We start from the raw sequence: 15,132 nt of genomic DNA, 5'->3' as shown, positions 1-15,132 counted from the left end.
TGTCTTTGGCAGGTACCACATCAGCCTCTCCTCCGACCTGGACTGGAGGCACGACAAGCACCACGACATGGACGAGGTGCAGCGGGACCCGCGGGCGGGCTCGGAGCCCGCGGCGGAGGAGGCGCAGGTGGACCCAAGGAAATACTCGCAGAGCAGCTCGGAGCGCTTCCTGGAGCTCTCCCACTCCTCCATGGACCGGGTGTTTGATGCCGACTGCGGGAAGTCGTGTGATTACAAGGTGGGATCGCCCTCCTACCTGGACAAGCTGCTGTGGAGGGACAGCAAGCCCCACCACTACTCAGAGCCCAAGCTCATCCTGGATTTATCCCACTGGAAAAGGGCCACCATAGCGCCCGCGGCTGAGCTGTCGCTGGAAGAGGAGCCCTCCAACCTGTTCCTGGAGATTGCGCAGTGGGTGAAGAGCACGCAGGTGGGGCTGGAGTGCCCCGGCTCCCTGCCCGAGATGCAGGAGCGGAGCCTGCCCTCCTCTCCTCACCGCCTGCACAAGGAGCCCGCCGCCGTCAGCGGCGACGCCGACGCCGACTTCGACCTGGACGTCTTCATCTCCAGGGCGCTGAAGCTTTGCACAAAGCCCGAGGACCTGCCCGACAACAAGCTCAACGAGATCAACGGGGCGTGCATCTCGGAGCACCCCGGGGACATGGTGCAGGCAGAGGTGTTCCAGAAGGAGCGGTGGTGAGGGCCCCAGCCCCACCGCGTCCCCTGCCCACGCTGTGCCAAACGCCTTTGCCAGGAAAGGCAAGCACAAACCACACGCGCCCCTGGATGCCTCTGAAGTGCTTCTAAGGGGATCGAGAGGTGCGAGTGAAATACTGAGTTCTTTACACTGCCTTAACAATCTTGCCTTGCGATCTCTGGGACCTGTTTGAAACTTAGATGTACGAGGGGGAAAACGACGGTACATGCTAGGTTTGCAAACAGTAGTCAAATAGACTTCTTTTCCTCTCTTTTTCTATGGTAACTTGAAAGGACAAGGACAAAAATTAACATTTTCAGTGTGGTCACATACCCTCCTGGTTGGACAGGTTCCCAAAATGCCGAACTTTGAGTCTCTCTGAGGGCGCCTGTGTGAGCACAGGTATGGAATAAAGTGATGCCAGCCATCAGTCAGCACTGAATGGAACTACAGGTAGAGTTTGGCCATCAGACGAAAAACAAAAAACTCTCTGAGAGTGTTAATGGACAAGAAATTTGACCTACAAATGATGGGCCATTGGGGATTTGTTTTATTTTTTTTTTCTGAGGAGAAGACAAAATTTTTGCTAAGTGCATTTTGCTGGTTTGGTGGTTTCTCACACCAAAATCTCCCCTGTGGCTGCACGGGGTGCAGCAGGGGACGCACGGGGATCTGAGCTTTCCGAGCCCTCGGGATGCAGCCTGGTGGGTCCTGCCTCGGAGAGCTGCCACAGCTCCTGACACAGATCTCATGAAGAAAACAACAGTTCCTGTGGCTTGGGATTCGTGACTGGCCACTTGGCTGCCAGCTTCTGTGGGAGAGGCTGGTGCCAGCAGGCAACTGTGTGTACATAGATGAAGACACAGCTGATCTACTGTACCTTCTGTTTTCATCCACACTTCTGAGCACCTTAATGATTAATCAGCTAACAAGAGTTTGTATATGGAAGAAAATGTTCTATACTTATATTTAACCCAACTCGGCAGCTTTTTAAATGGAGATGTGTAAATAGTGCCACACAAGACAGCCTCTGCTTTCCTCAGCATCCTGCTGCTGTGCTGCCCGGCACAGCAGCCCTGCTCACATCTGTACAACAGAAACTGCTGTATTTAGTACTGCTAGGCCCATATTTAACTACTCCCGTATTCATTATTTCCACCCTTTTAACAAGCAACCCGCTAAATGCTCTGAGATGTGAAGAAGCTGGTGTGAGGCTCAGATAACTAACAGCAGTGTTTACTGTACTAGCCCTGGGGTCTGTCCTTGCTGGGACCAGGAGCAGGTTTAGCTGCAGCAGGCCTTGACAAGCCCAAAATTGTGTTTCTGCTGTGAAGATCTCACACTGGGGTGATGGAAACGCCGCTGCTGCAGCCAGTCAGCAGCACTGGTGTGAAGGCAGCCAGCTGCCAGGATGGGATGGGCTGCCAGCCCGGGTGCAGGGGTGGGGAAGGCATTTGGAAGGCAAAGCTGATGGAGAAGGGCTCAGAAAGGCAAAGCCATTTGTCTCTGGTCTTTGCTTGGAGCGTTTGGACATCCCCCAGAGTGGTTTAGAAAGGGGAAGGAGGACAGAGACAGAGGTTTGGTTTCTGGTGTGTTGCAGATGATTGATATACCTCAACTAAAGCTCAGCACTTTCACTGCTGGTGGGGGGACATTCCAACGCCAGGAGCAGCTGCCCCCAAGCTGGAGCAGATCCAACCAGCCCAGGAGCCCATGGCTGGCTGACCACGGTCCTGCTGCCCACGGCTGGCTGACCATGGCTGGCTGCCCATGGCTGGCTGACCACGGTCCTGCTGCCCACAGCTGGCTGACCATGGCTGGCTGCCCATGGCTGGTTGACCATGGTTCTGCTGGCCACAGTCCTGCTCCCCATGTCCCACTGCCCACAATCCACTGCTCATATCCCACTCCCCACGGTCCCATTCCCCACAGTCCCACTGCCCACAGTCCCATTCCCAACAATCCACTGCCCACAGTCCCATTCCCCACAGTCCCACTGCCCACAGTCCCACTGCCCACAGTCCCATTCCCAACAATCCACTGCCCACAGTCCCATTCCCCATGTCCCACTGCCCACAGTCCCACTGCTCATATCCCACTCCCCACAGTCCCACTGCCCATGTCCCACTGCCCTCGGTCCCACTGGGCCCTGTGGCACCGCACTGGCAGCAGCCAGCAGAGTTTGGAGCTGGCCTGCCGAGCTCGGAGGTGTGCTGGGCTCGGAGCAGGTGGCAGGGCTTGGCTGTGTCCCAGGGCTCCGGCCAGAGCCCATCCCGGTGGGAGAGGCACGGAGCTGCAGCCAGCTGGGGTCAGCAGCTGGGGCTGGCTGTGTCCGGGCTCGGGATGGAGAGGCACGGAGCTGCAGCCAGCTGGGGTCAGCACCCGGGGCTGGCTGTGTCCGGGCTCGGGATGGAGAGGCACGGAGCTGCAGCAGGGTCAGCACCCGGGGCTGGCTGTGTCCGGGCTCGGGATGGAGAGGCACGGGGCTGCAGCCAGCAGGGTCAGCACCCAGGGATAGCTGTGTCCGGGGCTCTGGATCGAGAGGCACGGAGCTGCAGTTGGGGTCAGCACCCGGGGCTGGCTGTGTCCGGGCTCGGGATGGAGAGGCACGGAGCTGCAGCCAGCAGGGTCAGCACCCGGGGCTGGCTGTGTCCGGGGCTCGGGATGGAGAGGCACGGAGCTGCAGTTGGGTCAGCACCTGGGGCTGGCTGTGTCCGGGCTCTGGATGGAGAGGCACGGAGCTGCAGTTGGGTCAGCACCTGGGGCTGGCTGTGTCCGGGCTCGGGATGGAGAGGCACGGAGCTGCAGTTGGGTCAGCACCCGGGGCTGGCTGTGTCCGGGCTCGGGATGGAGAGGCACGGAGCTGCAGCCAGCAGGGTCAGCACCCGGGGCTGGCTGTGTCCGGGCTCGGGATGGAGAGGCACGGAGCTGCAGCCAGCTGGGGTCAGCACCCGGGGCTGGCTGTGTCCGGGCTCGGGATGGAGAGGCACGGAGCTGCAGCAGGACGGTCAGCACCTGGGGCTGGCTGTGTCCGGGCTCGGGATGGAGAGGCACGGAGCTGCAGTTGGGTCAGCACCCGGGGCTGGCTGTGTCCGGGCTCGGGATGGAGAGGCACGGAGCTGCAGCCAGCAGGGTCAGCACCCGGGGCTGGCTGTGTCCGGGCTCGGGATGGAGAGGCACGGAGCTGCAGCCAGCTGGGGTCAGCACCCGGGGCTGGCTGTGTCCGGGCTCTGCACGGAGCTGCAGTTGGGTCAGCACCCGGGGCTGGCTGTGTCCGGGCTCGGGATGGAGAGGCACGGGGCTGCACCTGGGGCTGGCTGTGTCCGGGGCTCGGGATGGAGAGGCACGGAGCTGCAGTTGGGTCAGCACCCGGGGCTGGCTGTGTCCTGGAGCCTATCCCGGTGGGAGAGGCACGGAGCTGCAGCCAGCTGGGGTCAGCGCCCAGGGCCAGCAGAGCCAGGACGGCAGGAGGAGAGCAGCTCGGTGACTCTGGAAACTCCTCTGGAGATGGAGCAGCCCATGCTGCCGTGGGGTCTCTGAACGCGAGAACTCAGCCTGCACGAACCGCCCTCTCCCGGCCGGGCAGCGGTGGCCACGTCCCCTGGAAGCAGAAGCCGTTTCCCATGGGCTGTCTCTTCTTCTCCAGAGGCCTGCAGGACTATTTATTGTGGCCATGAAAGAAACAGTTCTGCTTTCGAGTATTGTCTTGTGGGCCCACGATTAAGGTGCAAAACGGACTCGGTAGCGAGCAAACAGAGCGTGTTGCTGCCACTCTGGATTTTCCATCTCGCTTTGTGAGCTCTTATTTAATGTTGTTCTAAAACCTCAGCATCACATGCTGGGAAAAGGGGATAAGAGGGATGGCTTTAATTTGTTACCTGAGTGTGCTTAGCTGATTACAAGCCAGATCTGTCTCTCATTTGCAGAAATAAAATGTAAGGCCTGAGCCTTCCTTGTGTGGCAGTGTGTAATTATTTTATAAATTATTATTATTATGTTTATTCTGAAATGTTTACTCCAGTACTGGAGTAAAAATCCGCAGAATTCTGCAAATCATAGGATTCACTCCGGTTGGAGAAGTGAGTCACCACGCTTAAGAGTGACCATGAAGACCTGAACCACAGGAATATTTACATTCTTGGTGATGGGATGCTTCTCACCCAGCTTTGCTTTGGCAGGTTCAGGCTGTGTGAGCACTCAGGGTCGCAGGGAGGGAATTTAGGATTGGTCACCGTCTGTGTCTCATTTTCTGCAATTTGAAGAATCATTTGTTGATGGGTGCAAGATCACCCTCCAGGTATTGCAGTAAGAGGGCATTCATTGAAAGACACCCAAAGCTGTTGCTGGTGACACTGTGGTGGCCCTGGATGGGTGATGACACCCAGGACTCAGAGATGTGGGCCCCAGCTGTTCTGGGTTTAAATTAAAGAGCAACAGGGGGAGCAGAAAATCCTTCCCTGAAACTGCAGGAGCTGCTCCTGGTGGCCTCTGACCAGGATCTGCCCTTCCACTATGGCCAGAGCCTGGGAACCCATCAGGAATGTGATTTAAAACCCCCTGAAGTGTCAGAGAGATGCCTCCACCGGTTCTGTGCTGCCCCAGTGATTGTTCCTCCTCAGTCACAAATCCGAGACTATTTTTGCTGCAGTTTATTTTTAATCGTGCTGGGACTCAGCAGCTGTTACCCCATCACAGAGCTGCGCTAACCATGGCAGTGACAAAATACCCACTTCAGCTGCCTTTGAAAGGGGCTTTGGGGACATCCCGGGAGCTCTGTCCTGCGCAAATCCCTCCCAGATCCCAGAGCAAACCCACAGCACGGTGCATTTTACAAGCGGGCTTTTTGGAGACTGGACTGCAAATGATCAGTTCTGTCCCTTGGAGCAATTTCATGCTGTCACCTACAGTTTTTGAGAGCTTGCAGTGAGAACCCTGTGCAGTGTGGCATGCAGGCATTTCAGCTCTGAAATGTTCTTTCTTTTTCAGCTGGTTCTAAGAGGAATTGAAGGGAACAAATGCACCATATGGCGTTTGCTTGTGAACTGCTGCCTCTGACATTTTGAAAGGCAGAGTTTGGTTCTGTACAATATTCGGGTGAATGGAGTCCTCTCAAAGAGCATCTCCATTTCTGAAGCTGTGCTCACCCCGGTATTTTAAACTGCCATCTAGGCACTGGGGAAGCTGGTTTATAGCAATCATATTGCTAAATTCAGGGTAAGTTTTTATTTGTTAAAATAAAAATATTCTGCCTTAAAAAACACAACCTTTTCACACACAGTCTTGCCTGCCTGGTCTTGGGTTGTGGCAGAATAAGGTGTAACAAAAGGGTCTCTGAATGGTTGCTTTCATTAATGTTGCAGTGAAAATTAGGTGGTTTTTGGACATTTATATGAATTTTTATGAAGCTTTGGAGAGAATATACCCAAGGCCATCTTTGATAGCCATCTTTGAGAATATACCCAAGGCCATCTGCACTATCAAAGGTGGCCTTGGGTACATTCTCTTCCAAAGCTTCATAAAAATTCCTGTTGGCGTACACAGGAATTCCTGCGTGTGTCAATGCTGCATGAAGAGATTTCCAGCCCCTGGGACATTCCTGCTCGTCCATCAGGAATTTCAGGAGGGAAGAGGGGGCCGGGGGAACAGCCTGAACCTGGCCAGGCTGTGCCAAGGGCAGCTTCAGCACAAAAACACACGTGTTCTGTGTGCACGTAAACACACGTGTTCCGTGTGCACATACACATATGTGCTTCGTGTGCACGTAAACACACATGTTCCATGTGCTCATAAACACATGCGTTTGGTGTGCACATAACCACACGTATTCCATGTGAACATAAACACACGTGTTCCATGTGCACATAGACACACGTGCAGTGTGCACATAAACACACATATTCCGTGTGCACATAAACACACGTGTTTCGTGTGCTCAAAACCACACGTGTTTCCAGGGCACATAAACACACGTGTTCCGTATGCACATAAACACATGTGTTCCGTGTGCACATCATCACACATGTTCCGTGTGCACATAAACACATGTGCTTCCTGTGCACATAAACACACGTGTTTCCAGTGCATACAAACACACGTGTTTCGTGTGCTCAAAAACACACGTGTTTCCAGGGCACATAAACACATGTGTTCCATGTTCACATAAATACATGTGTTCCATGTGCTCATAAACACACGTGCTTACTGTGCACAAAAACACACGTGTTTCCAGGGCACATAAACACAGGAGTTCTGTGTGCTCATAAACACACGTGTTTCCTGTTCTCGTAAACACACGTGTTCCGTGTGCACATAAACACACGTGTCCCATGTGCACATACACAAATGTGCTTCATGTGCACATAAACACACATGTTCCGTGTGCACATAAACACGTGTCCTGTGTGTGCATAAACACACGTGTTTCCTGTGCACATAAACATACATGTTTCCTGTGCACATAAACACACGTGTTCTCTGTGCGCATACATGCACGTGCTTCGTCTGCACATAAACACACATGTTCCATGTGCACATAAACACACGTGCTTACTGTGCACATAAACACATGGTCTTCCTGTGCACATAAACATATGTGTTTCGTGTGCACATAAACATGTGTTCATGTGCTCATAAACACACATGTTCCGTGTGCACATAGACACATGTGTTCCATGTGCACATACACATATGTGCTTCGTGTGCATGTAAACATGTGTTCCGTGTGCACATAAACACACACATTCTATGTGCACATAAACACATGTGCTTCTTGTGAACAAAAACACACGTGTTCCATGTGCACATCATCACACATGTTCCATGTGCACATCATCACACATGTTCCGTGTGCACATAAACACACACATTCTGTGTGCACATAAACACACGTGTTTCCAGTGCATACAAACACACATGCTTCCTGTGCACATAAACACACACATTCTGTGTGCACATAAACACACGTGCTTCTTGTGCACATAAACACACGCATTTCTTGTGCACATAAACACATGTGTTCCATGTGCACATCAACACACGTGTCCTGTGTGCGCATACACATACGTGTTTCCTGTGCACATAAACACACATGTTCCATGTGCACATAAACACAGGAGTTCTGTGTGTGTGTAAACACACGTGTTCCATGTGCACATAAACACATGTGTTTCCAGTGCACATAAACACACGTGTTTCATGTGCATACAAACACACGTCTTCCATGTGCACATAAACACACGTGCTTCCTGTGCACATAAACACGTGTTTCTTTTGCACAAAAACACACTTTTCCTGTGCACATAAACACGTGTGTTCCATGTGCACATAAACACACGTGCTTCATGTGCACATACACACACATCCTTTGTGTGCATATAAGCACACGTGCCTTTTGTGCTGAGCGCCTGGCCCACCCGGCCAGCCCTGGATCAGCCCTCCAGACTGGGAAGGTTTGTTTCCAACCTCACGGCTCCACCGTGCCTTCTCATGGCAAAGGGCAGCCTCGCCTCCTCACCCTCCTTCCCCAGGGAGACGGGAATTCCTCCCTTGGGAGAGCTTTATCTCCTCTGTGCTGTAGGGGTAAAACAAGGTGGGAATAGCTGTGTTTCCTGCCTGAAACTGTTTGATTTTTGTTTGATTTTTGATTGATTTTTGTTTGATTTTAGTTTCAGAGTCGCGCAGCTCTTGAGGCCACGAGCCGTCTTAGGCAAGGACAGGCTGCCCTCTGCAGGGAAATCCATCAAACTTGGGTTCTGGCTTTCCCCATCCACTGCCCGGGTTATCCCCACAGATGGACCTTGTGCCACCCCAGGGCCAGAGCCCCACTCTCACCTCCATCCTCCAGCAGATCTCCATTTCCAGCGCCTGTAACGCACAGATTTTCAGGGAGGCGCACCGGCGGTCCATGGTTTCACACCAAGCTTTTCCCCCTGCTGGGAAAAATCATGGGATCACAGCTGCTGGGACAGGCGTGAGCTGCGAGGAGCAGGTGTAGCTCTGGGTTTGCAGGGCTCCCCGCTCCCATAGGATGTCGGATCTCAGGATCTCAGTCCTGAGGTGCTGGGCCACCGAGACCACCTTGGGGGGCTCGGGACTCCTGGAATGTTGCCAGAAGTGTCTGGTGGCTGGACTTTGGTCCTACACAGGAGACGACAAGCATGAGGGCTTCACCAGGGTGAATGGTGAAGGGATTAGTTAATTAGAGAGTGAGAAACAGGGTTTAGGATTTATGTACAGGGGGGTTTAGAGAAGTAAGATGGAGGAATTGGGGTGTGTCCTGTCCTCCTTCTTCTTCTTCTTCTCCTCCATCTTCTTTGGTGATGGTGGCATTTTTGGATTGGTTATTACTGAGAGTGCACCGGGCAATAAGAATAAATGGTATTGGGGAAAAATGATAAATATTGTACACGTAACAATGGGTATAAAGATAGGTGACCGCCCAGAGGGCAGACAGTGTGTGCTCATGGCTGACTGCTGAGCAGATCTCTGTTCGGCTGAAAGAACATCTTTTAGATAAACAATTAATAAACATAAAAACCGAAAGAAGAACTGAAGCCTCTTCTCGTCCTTCGATACGCGGGCTGCCCCAAGGCCACTCCGGGCCTTTCCAGGCCCCTCAAACAGCCGAGATAACCGGACAGTAGGAAAGCCAGGAGCTGTTAGGTCCTGCTGAATTGTGTCTGGCAGGTTTCCTCCAGCCCAGCATTTCATCCCCAGGAAGGTCGGCAAGGCCATCTGAGCCAGCTTTGCCGCCTGCATGCGAGAGGCTGTGCGCTGCGCTTGCTTGGGTTGGCATTTTGGCAGCAGGTGCTAGAACAGAAAAGGAAATTTTGCTGTTTCTGGAGGCCCAAAACACTGGCCAGGCCTCCAGGGTTGTGTCGGTGAGGCTGAAACACACAAGGTCCCATCCTCAGCTTAGACAGCTCGTTCAGTGTCCCCTCTGACAAGGGGGGATGTGCCACTGTCGTATTTTCTGAAAAACCCCTTTGCCAGGATTTCTTCTCCTGGGAAGCTGAGAAGCCTCGGAAAACAGTGAAAACAATAATTATCTGATTGCTTTGGGATGTGGTCTGGAGATCATTTACCAACAGGTGCCTCTTTTATTTGTTCCATGTGGATTGTTTTAGCTTAATGGCCATTCACCATCAGCTGTGATAGATGGACTCTGAGGAGTCCATTTGTATTTTTTCTCAATCTTACTTACAGTGCTGCATCCTGAACTCCTTGTTCACCTCTGTAACCTGGTTGATTTAGGAGCATTGGAATTGATTTAGGAGCATTAGGAAATTCCAATTTCCTAAATTGGAAATTTAGGTGTTAAGGATTAAATGGATTTTTGCTTGCATTTAATTTTTATGGATTAAATGCTTTTTGCTTGCATTTAATCCATAAAAAAAGCTCTGCAATAATAACCTTTTGAAGTGTAATTTTAGAATATTATTTGTATCCTTGAAACTATAGCTTTGGAATATCTGTGAAGGAAATATGCTTATCTCACACCTCATTGAAACACAGAAAAAGAGCTTGAGAAAGGAAGATGAACATCGCCTCAAGGGTTTATGGTTTCAACCAAAGGGAAGCTGGACATCATTGTTATGAGATTTATAGTCTCTGCAATTAAAAGGTGGACACACATCTGGGGAGCTGGACCCCTCCAGATGGGATTGGTCTTTCTTCTTTTGGAAACTGGACCGTCACCATCTGGGAATACTCCTTTGAGATACATCCTGAGAAACTAAAATCACAATAGTGCATAGAATTGTGATGTAATAATTTGGAATTAAAACTGCTGATGAGTAAAAGATTGGAAATAGAAACTGCTGAAAAAAAACTGATGAGTACCCCTATAAATACCTGCAACCATCAATTATCGGTGTGCAGTTGGAGGGAAAACTTCCCCCACTGTACCCAGCGCTGTATTGCTCACACTTTACCATATTAATTAATAAATTGATTGCTGCTTGAATATGGGCCTATATTCATAACAGGAGCATGAAGGGGTCAGGAGCAGGCATGGGAGGGTGAGTTGTTCCCAATATTCACTGTCTGGGGCCTTGCTCCCTGCCTTAGACCTCAGAGGGAGCCATGGGTCCTCCTGCAGCTCTGTCCTGCCCCTTCAATCCTCACACACTTTTAGGTGCTGGTTCCCTTCAGCCTCAGCCCACCTGATCCTTGCAGTGAGGAAAACAAGCTTCAAACAGGAGGGAAAAAAGAAACAAAACATGTTAGCTAAAGTAGGGCTGGGTTTCTAAGAGGCTCAAGTTCCCTTGCTGTCAGGAAAGAGAAAAATCCTGTTTGTGAAGTTGTCGGGAATTGGAGACTTCCTTTCACAGCATCGTTGATGGACTCTTGATTGAGTTAGGTTCTCTGTAATTTAAACTACAAAAGGGCTTCTGAATAAGTGCCAAAGCTCACCTTATAACAGAGCTTTTGTAACTCTCATATCTCCCTACCCAGATGCCTCATAACTGAGACACCTGACACTGTCCCAAACCCAGATCTGTCCCAAATCTGTGCTTTCTGTGACGTGACAAAATGCACAATTGACGTAAGGGATTTCTGTCCTTTACTCTTTGTGCGAGACAGGAAAAACTCACCATGATGTACCCTCGATCAGGTATTTTTCCTAAAGCCTAAATGTTTCAGTGTTCTGATATCAGCCCTTTCCCACGGGAGAAGCTGGATTTTAAGGTTCAGCTAGCAGCACATGTCCCGTGAGAGCACGTGTAGGATGAAATCCAGAGGGGGTCAAGCAGGACACAGAGGGAATGCTGTGGGCCAGCAGCTGTGACAGGGCTTTAGCAGCCCAGCAGGGGAATGATGACTCTAAGAGAAAAGCCATTTCTCCTTCCTGGCACTCTGCCTATCAGTTCTCCCCTCGCTTTGTAGGAAATTAAGTCGTTTTGCAGTGGGTTGGGATGCCATCCTTCGCTAGACACAGAAAAGTCAGGGCTGACTTTATGACACCGTGCTAACAAGGACAGAAAACGCATTTTATAGCGTCTCCAGCCAGTGCAATTCGACACCTGTGAAGGTTAATGGATCTTTTCTGGCGGGTTTCTCTGATATTTTCATCAATTGCTGCGGCATGGAGACAAAGGCAGAGTGTTCTCAGCAGAGACCGGGTGCCTGGGAGCCCAGGCTCAGAGTGAGGAGCCCATCAGACAAGGGCAGGAACAGCTCCCCGAGTTTGCATAGGCTGACGGGACCGATTCTTTCACTCCCAAGCTCATTCTGGCTCTGAGCAGTCTCTGGAAGCTCCGTCCTCATCCCGCAGAAAGATCCACAGCCTGCGAGGTGAGAGAGACCAAAAAGCGCTGATTTCAGGATTGTCAACCCGAGCGCAGTGTCACCAGACCCTGCGTTGGGGTTAGAATCTCCCGAGGTGTCTGAGGTCAGCGAGACTTGGAGACTCGCAAACCCGCGGCGGAATTCGCTGTTTGTGCGCTTTTCAGGCCCGCCGCGGTCGGACAAAGGCCGCCGGCCGCGGCTCGGCATCCCCGCAGCCATCAGCAGAGGGCAGTCCCGGCCCGCTGTTCCGCTCGGCTCCGCGCTCCGCTCCATCCCCGGGACGCGAGTCGGCGCCGCGGAGCCGCGGAGCCGCGGAGCCGCGGAGCCGCGGAGCCGCGGAGCCGCGGAGCCGCGGAGCCGCGGAGCCGCGGAGCCGCGGAGCCGCGGAGCCGCGGAGCCGCGGAGCCGCGGAGCCGCGGAGCCGCGGAGCCGCGGAGCCGCGGAGCCGCGGAGCCGCGGAGCCGCGGAGCCGCGGAGCCGCGGAGCCGCGGAGCCGCGGAGCCGCGGAGCCGCGGAGCCGCGGAGCCGCGGAGCCGCGGAGCCGCGGAGCCGCGGAGCCGCGGAGCCGCGGAGCCGCGGAGCCGCGGAGCCGCGGAGCCGCGGAGCCGCGGAGCCGCTGCTCGGGACGGGAGGGACCGCGCCAGCCGAGACGGGGCACACGGAGCCCGGGGAGACGGCTCGGAGCGGCTGCTGCTGCTGCGGTGGGGGGTTAAGGAAGGAGGTGAAGCCCCAAAACAAATAGCCTTCAAGAAATAGTGAGTTAAAACATGGAATGTGGAACATCTGAAGAAAGCATAGCATTTAGGAAACCTATAGGGCAATAAATCGGTTAAGGCGTGGAACACAATGACAGGAAAGAGAGATGGGGATAGGGGAGTTGATGGGCTAAGCATGTTCAGAGCCAACAATGTCAAACTGACCCTAAGAGCCGTGCCAAGCCATGGGGACCAAGCCAAGTACACCGGGAATTGACCATATTAGGATAGGAGTTCAAAAGTTTAAGGAGGAAGACTCATCAGGTGACCCCTGCCCATGATGAAGGCAACCGGATGAAGCCACCAAGATGATCCTCAAAAGAGATGTCTCCGCCTACACCACGCCTCTTATGAATATGCATGCAAAAATATGATTATGCATGTGATATGATGTAACTCTATATTCAAAACTGTATAAAAGGCTTGCTTTTGTTACGAGATACTCAGAAATCCCTTTTGTGATTTCTCCTGATCAGCCCATCTCAGGATTCCTCACCGTGCCCCCATCACTTCAGCAGGTTAGACCTGACCTGAGGTCAGACTGGCCCAAAAAAGAGGCTGCGGGTCACAAGAAGAGAAAGTAAAACGTAAATTGAAAAGCAGCAAAAGACAAACCTGTTAACCTACGGTGAGAGTCGCTGACAAAGGAATTTGTCACTCAGCACCACTGTGGGCCGCCCCCATGGGAGCTGGTCTCAAGGCCTGACACTCTTCTGCACACCCAAAAAGACTAAATGAGAAATTTTACACAGAAATGCTTTAAAACAGAATGAAATCGCCAGTCAGAAACTGAATGCAAAGAATGGAAACAGTGTAAAAACACCCTGAGCCCTGTGGTTGCTCTAAAGGAGCAAAAGGGGCAAGGCTGGTGGAGAGCAGTAATATCTTTCAGAGGAATTGGTGTGATAAAAGACATTATTTTTCTTCACAAACCTTGCCTCGGGGCAGCCATCATCTCTACGGCCTCATGTAAATGTGAGGAGTCAGCAGGGCCATCCCTCAGTATCAGGCGTGTCAGAGTGAACAGTCAACATGGCTTTTTAACAGAAATAAAGAGCAGAAGGCCAAGAGGCCAGTTTTCATCAAACCACAGGAGCCTTCTGAGGGATGGCTTGTTCTGCTTGTCCCCGCTGCAAAACCTTCTGAGACTGGAGCGAGATAAAAGCCGGTATCACTGCTTAAATGATTATTTGTTCTGTATCAGCTGTACACACACAGCTACATTATCAGCGAGTTTATGGGAGTGACAGTGAGGCGCCATGGAAGGAATGAAAGGACAGATCTAGGCAACTAGAACGGATTATTTTAGCTTAATTATTTGCATCAAGGATCAGGGACAGGAAAAACAAGAACAGAGGGTCCAGTGCTGGTGATGATACTTTAAATAAGATACTTGAAAAACTGAAAATGTTATGGAAAGGAGAGTCAAAACTATCTCAAGGATGAGAAAAAAAAATCTTCTGTGTACTTTATCAGGGACTAAGTGGTTAAAACCACGGTGGTTTGTAACAAGAAAAATGGAGGCAAAAAGGGAATTCTCTTCAAAAAAGAGAAAAAAAAGAAGCAGAAGATGACCAGAAGTCTAGGAAGGCCACAAAGAGAAATAGAACACAGTTTTAGGATGGTGGAAGTGACTTGAGAAACCACCTTGGTGTGATTTAAGAGAACTACCTTCAAACAGTGATGATTTTGGGGAGTTTAAATTTAAATTTAGCACAAACCGCTGGCCCCCTCTGGAAGGGAACCCCAGTAAAGTGCAATTCATGTGTGCACAAGAAATGTGGAGCGATCACGAAATAGCCATCTGCTGCGTTAGAAATTTCTGAATGAACTCCCACCCCGCAGCGGGCGAGCTGTGACCCTGGTGGAGGCGGGGTGGCAGCTCGGAGCTGGCTGGATTTACAGAGCCCAGGAGCTCCGGGGCTCACGGCTCCTCTGCGGGCAGCAGCAGGGCAGCAGAGCTCCGTGTGCCAGGGGAAACTTCCGAGAGAGCACCAAATACGGCGATAAAAGAAAGCCCTGCGGAGGAGGGAGGAGCAGCTGCTCCTCCGGGGCTGAGACTCACAGGGAGAGACACCGAGGGGCTGGGGCTGGGAAGGGAATGGAGCCCCAGGGAACGGAGCTGGGAAGGGAATGGAGCCCCAGGAGAGGATAAGGGAGAAGGGAAGGGAAGGGAAGGGAAGGGAAGGGAAGGGAAGGGAAGGGAAGGGAAGGGAAGGGAAGGGAAGGGAAGGGAAGGGAAGGGAAGGGAAGGGAAGGGAAGGGAAGGGAAGGGAAGGGAAGGGAAGGGAAGGGAAGGGAAGGGAAGGGAAGGGAAGGGAAGGGAAGGGAAGGGAAGGGAAGGGAAGGGAAGGGAAGGGAAGGGAAGGGAAGGGAAGGGAAGGGAAGGGA

At 52.2% G+C, this 15,132-nt stretch overlaps 1 protein-coding gene across 4 annotated transcripts in view; it reads left to right on the top strand.

Moving 5' to 3' along the window:
* MAPK4 (mitogen-activated protein kinase 4) overlaps positions 1–6,108 on the top strand; it is a 71,112-nt gene extending 65,004 nt beyond the window's left edge. For 3 of the 4 annotated variants that reach the window (XM_074532443.1, XM_074532441.1, XM_074532442.1), the window contains exon 6: positions 13–6,108. In XM_074532443.1, the coding sequence (XP_074388544.1) occupies positions 13–700 (688 nt within the window). In that variant the 3' untranslated portion in view covers positions 701–6,108. The remainder of the gene's footprint in view (positions 1–12) is intronic. The other variant, XR_012578020.1, reaches the window with a different exon arrangement.
* Positions 6,109–15,132: the final 9,024 nt, after the last annotated feature.

This window comes from Zonotrichia albicollis, chromosome Z, assembly GCF_047830755.1.
Source record: "Zonotrichia albicollis isolate bZonAlb1 chromosome Z, bZonAlb1.hap1, whole genome shotgun sequence".
NCBI lineage: Eukaryota > Metazoa > Chordata > Aves > Passeriformes > Passerellidae > Zonotrichia > Zonotrichia albicollis.
This window is presented reverse-complemented; position numbering and strand designations above follow the sequence as displayed.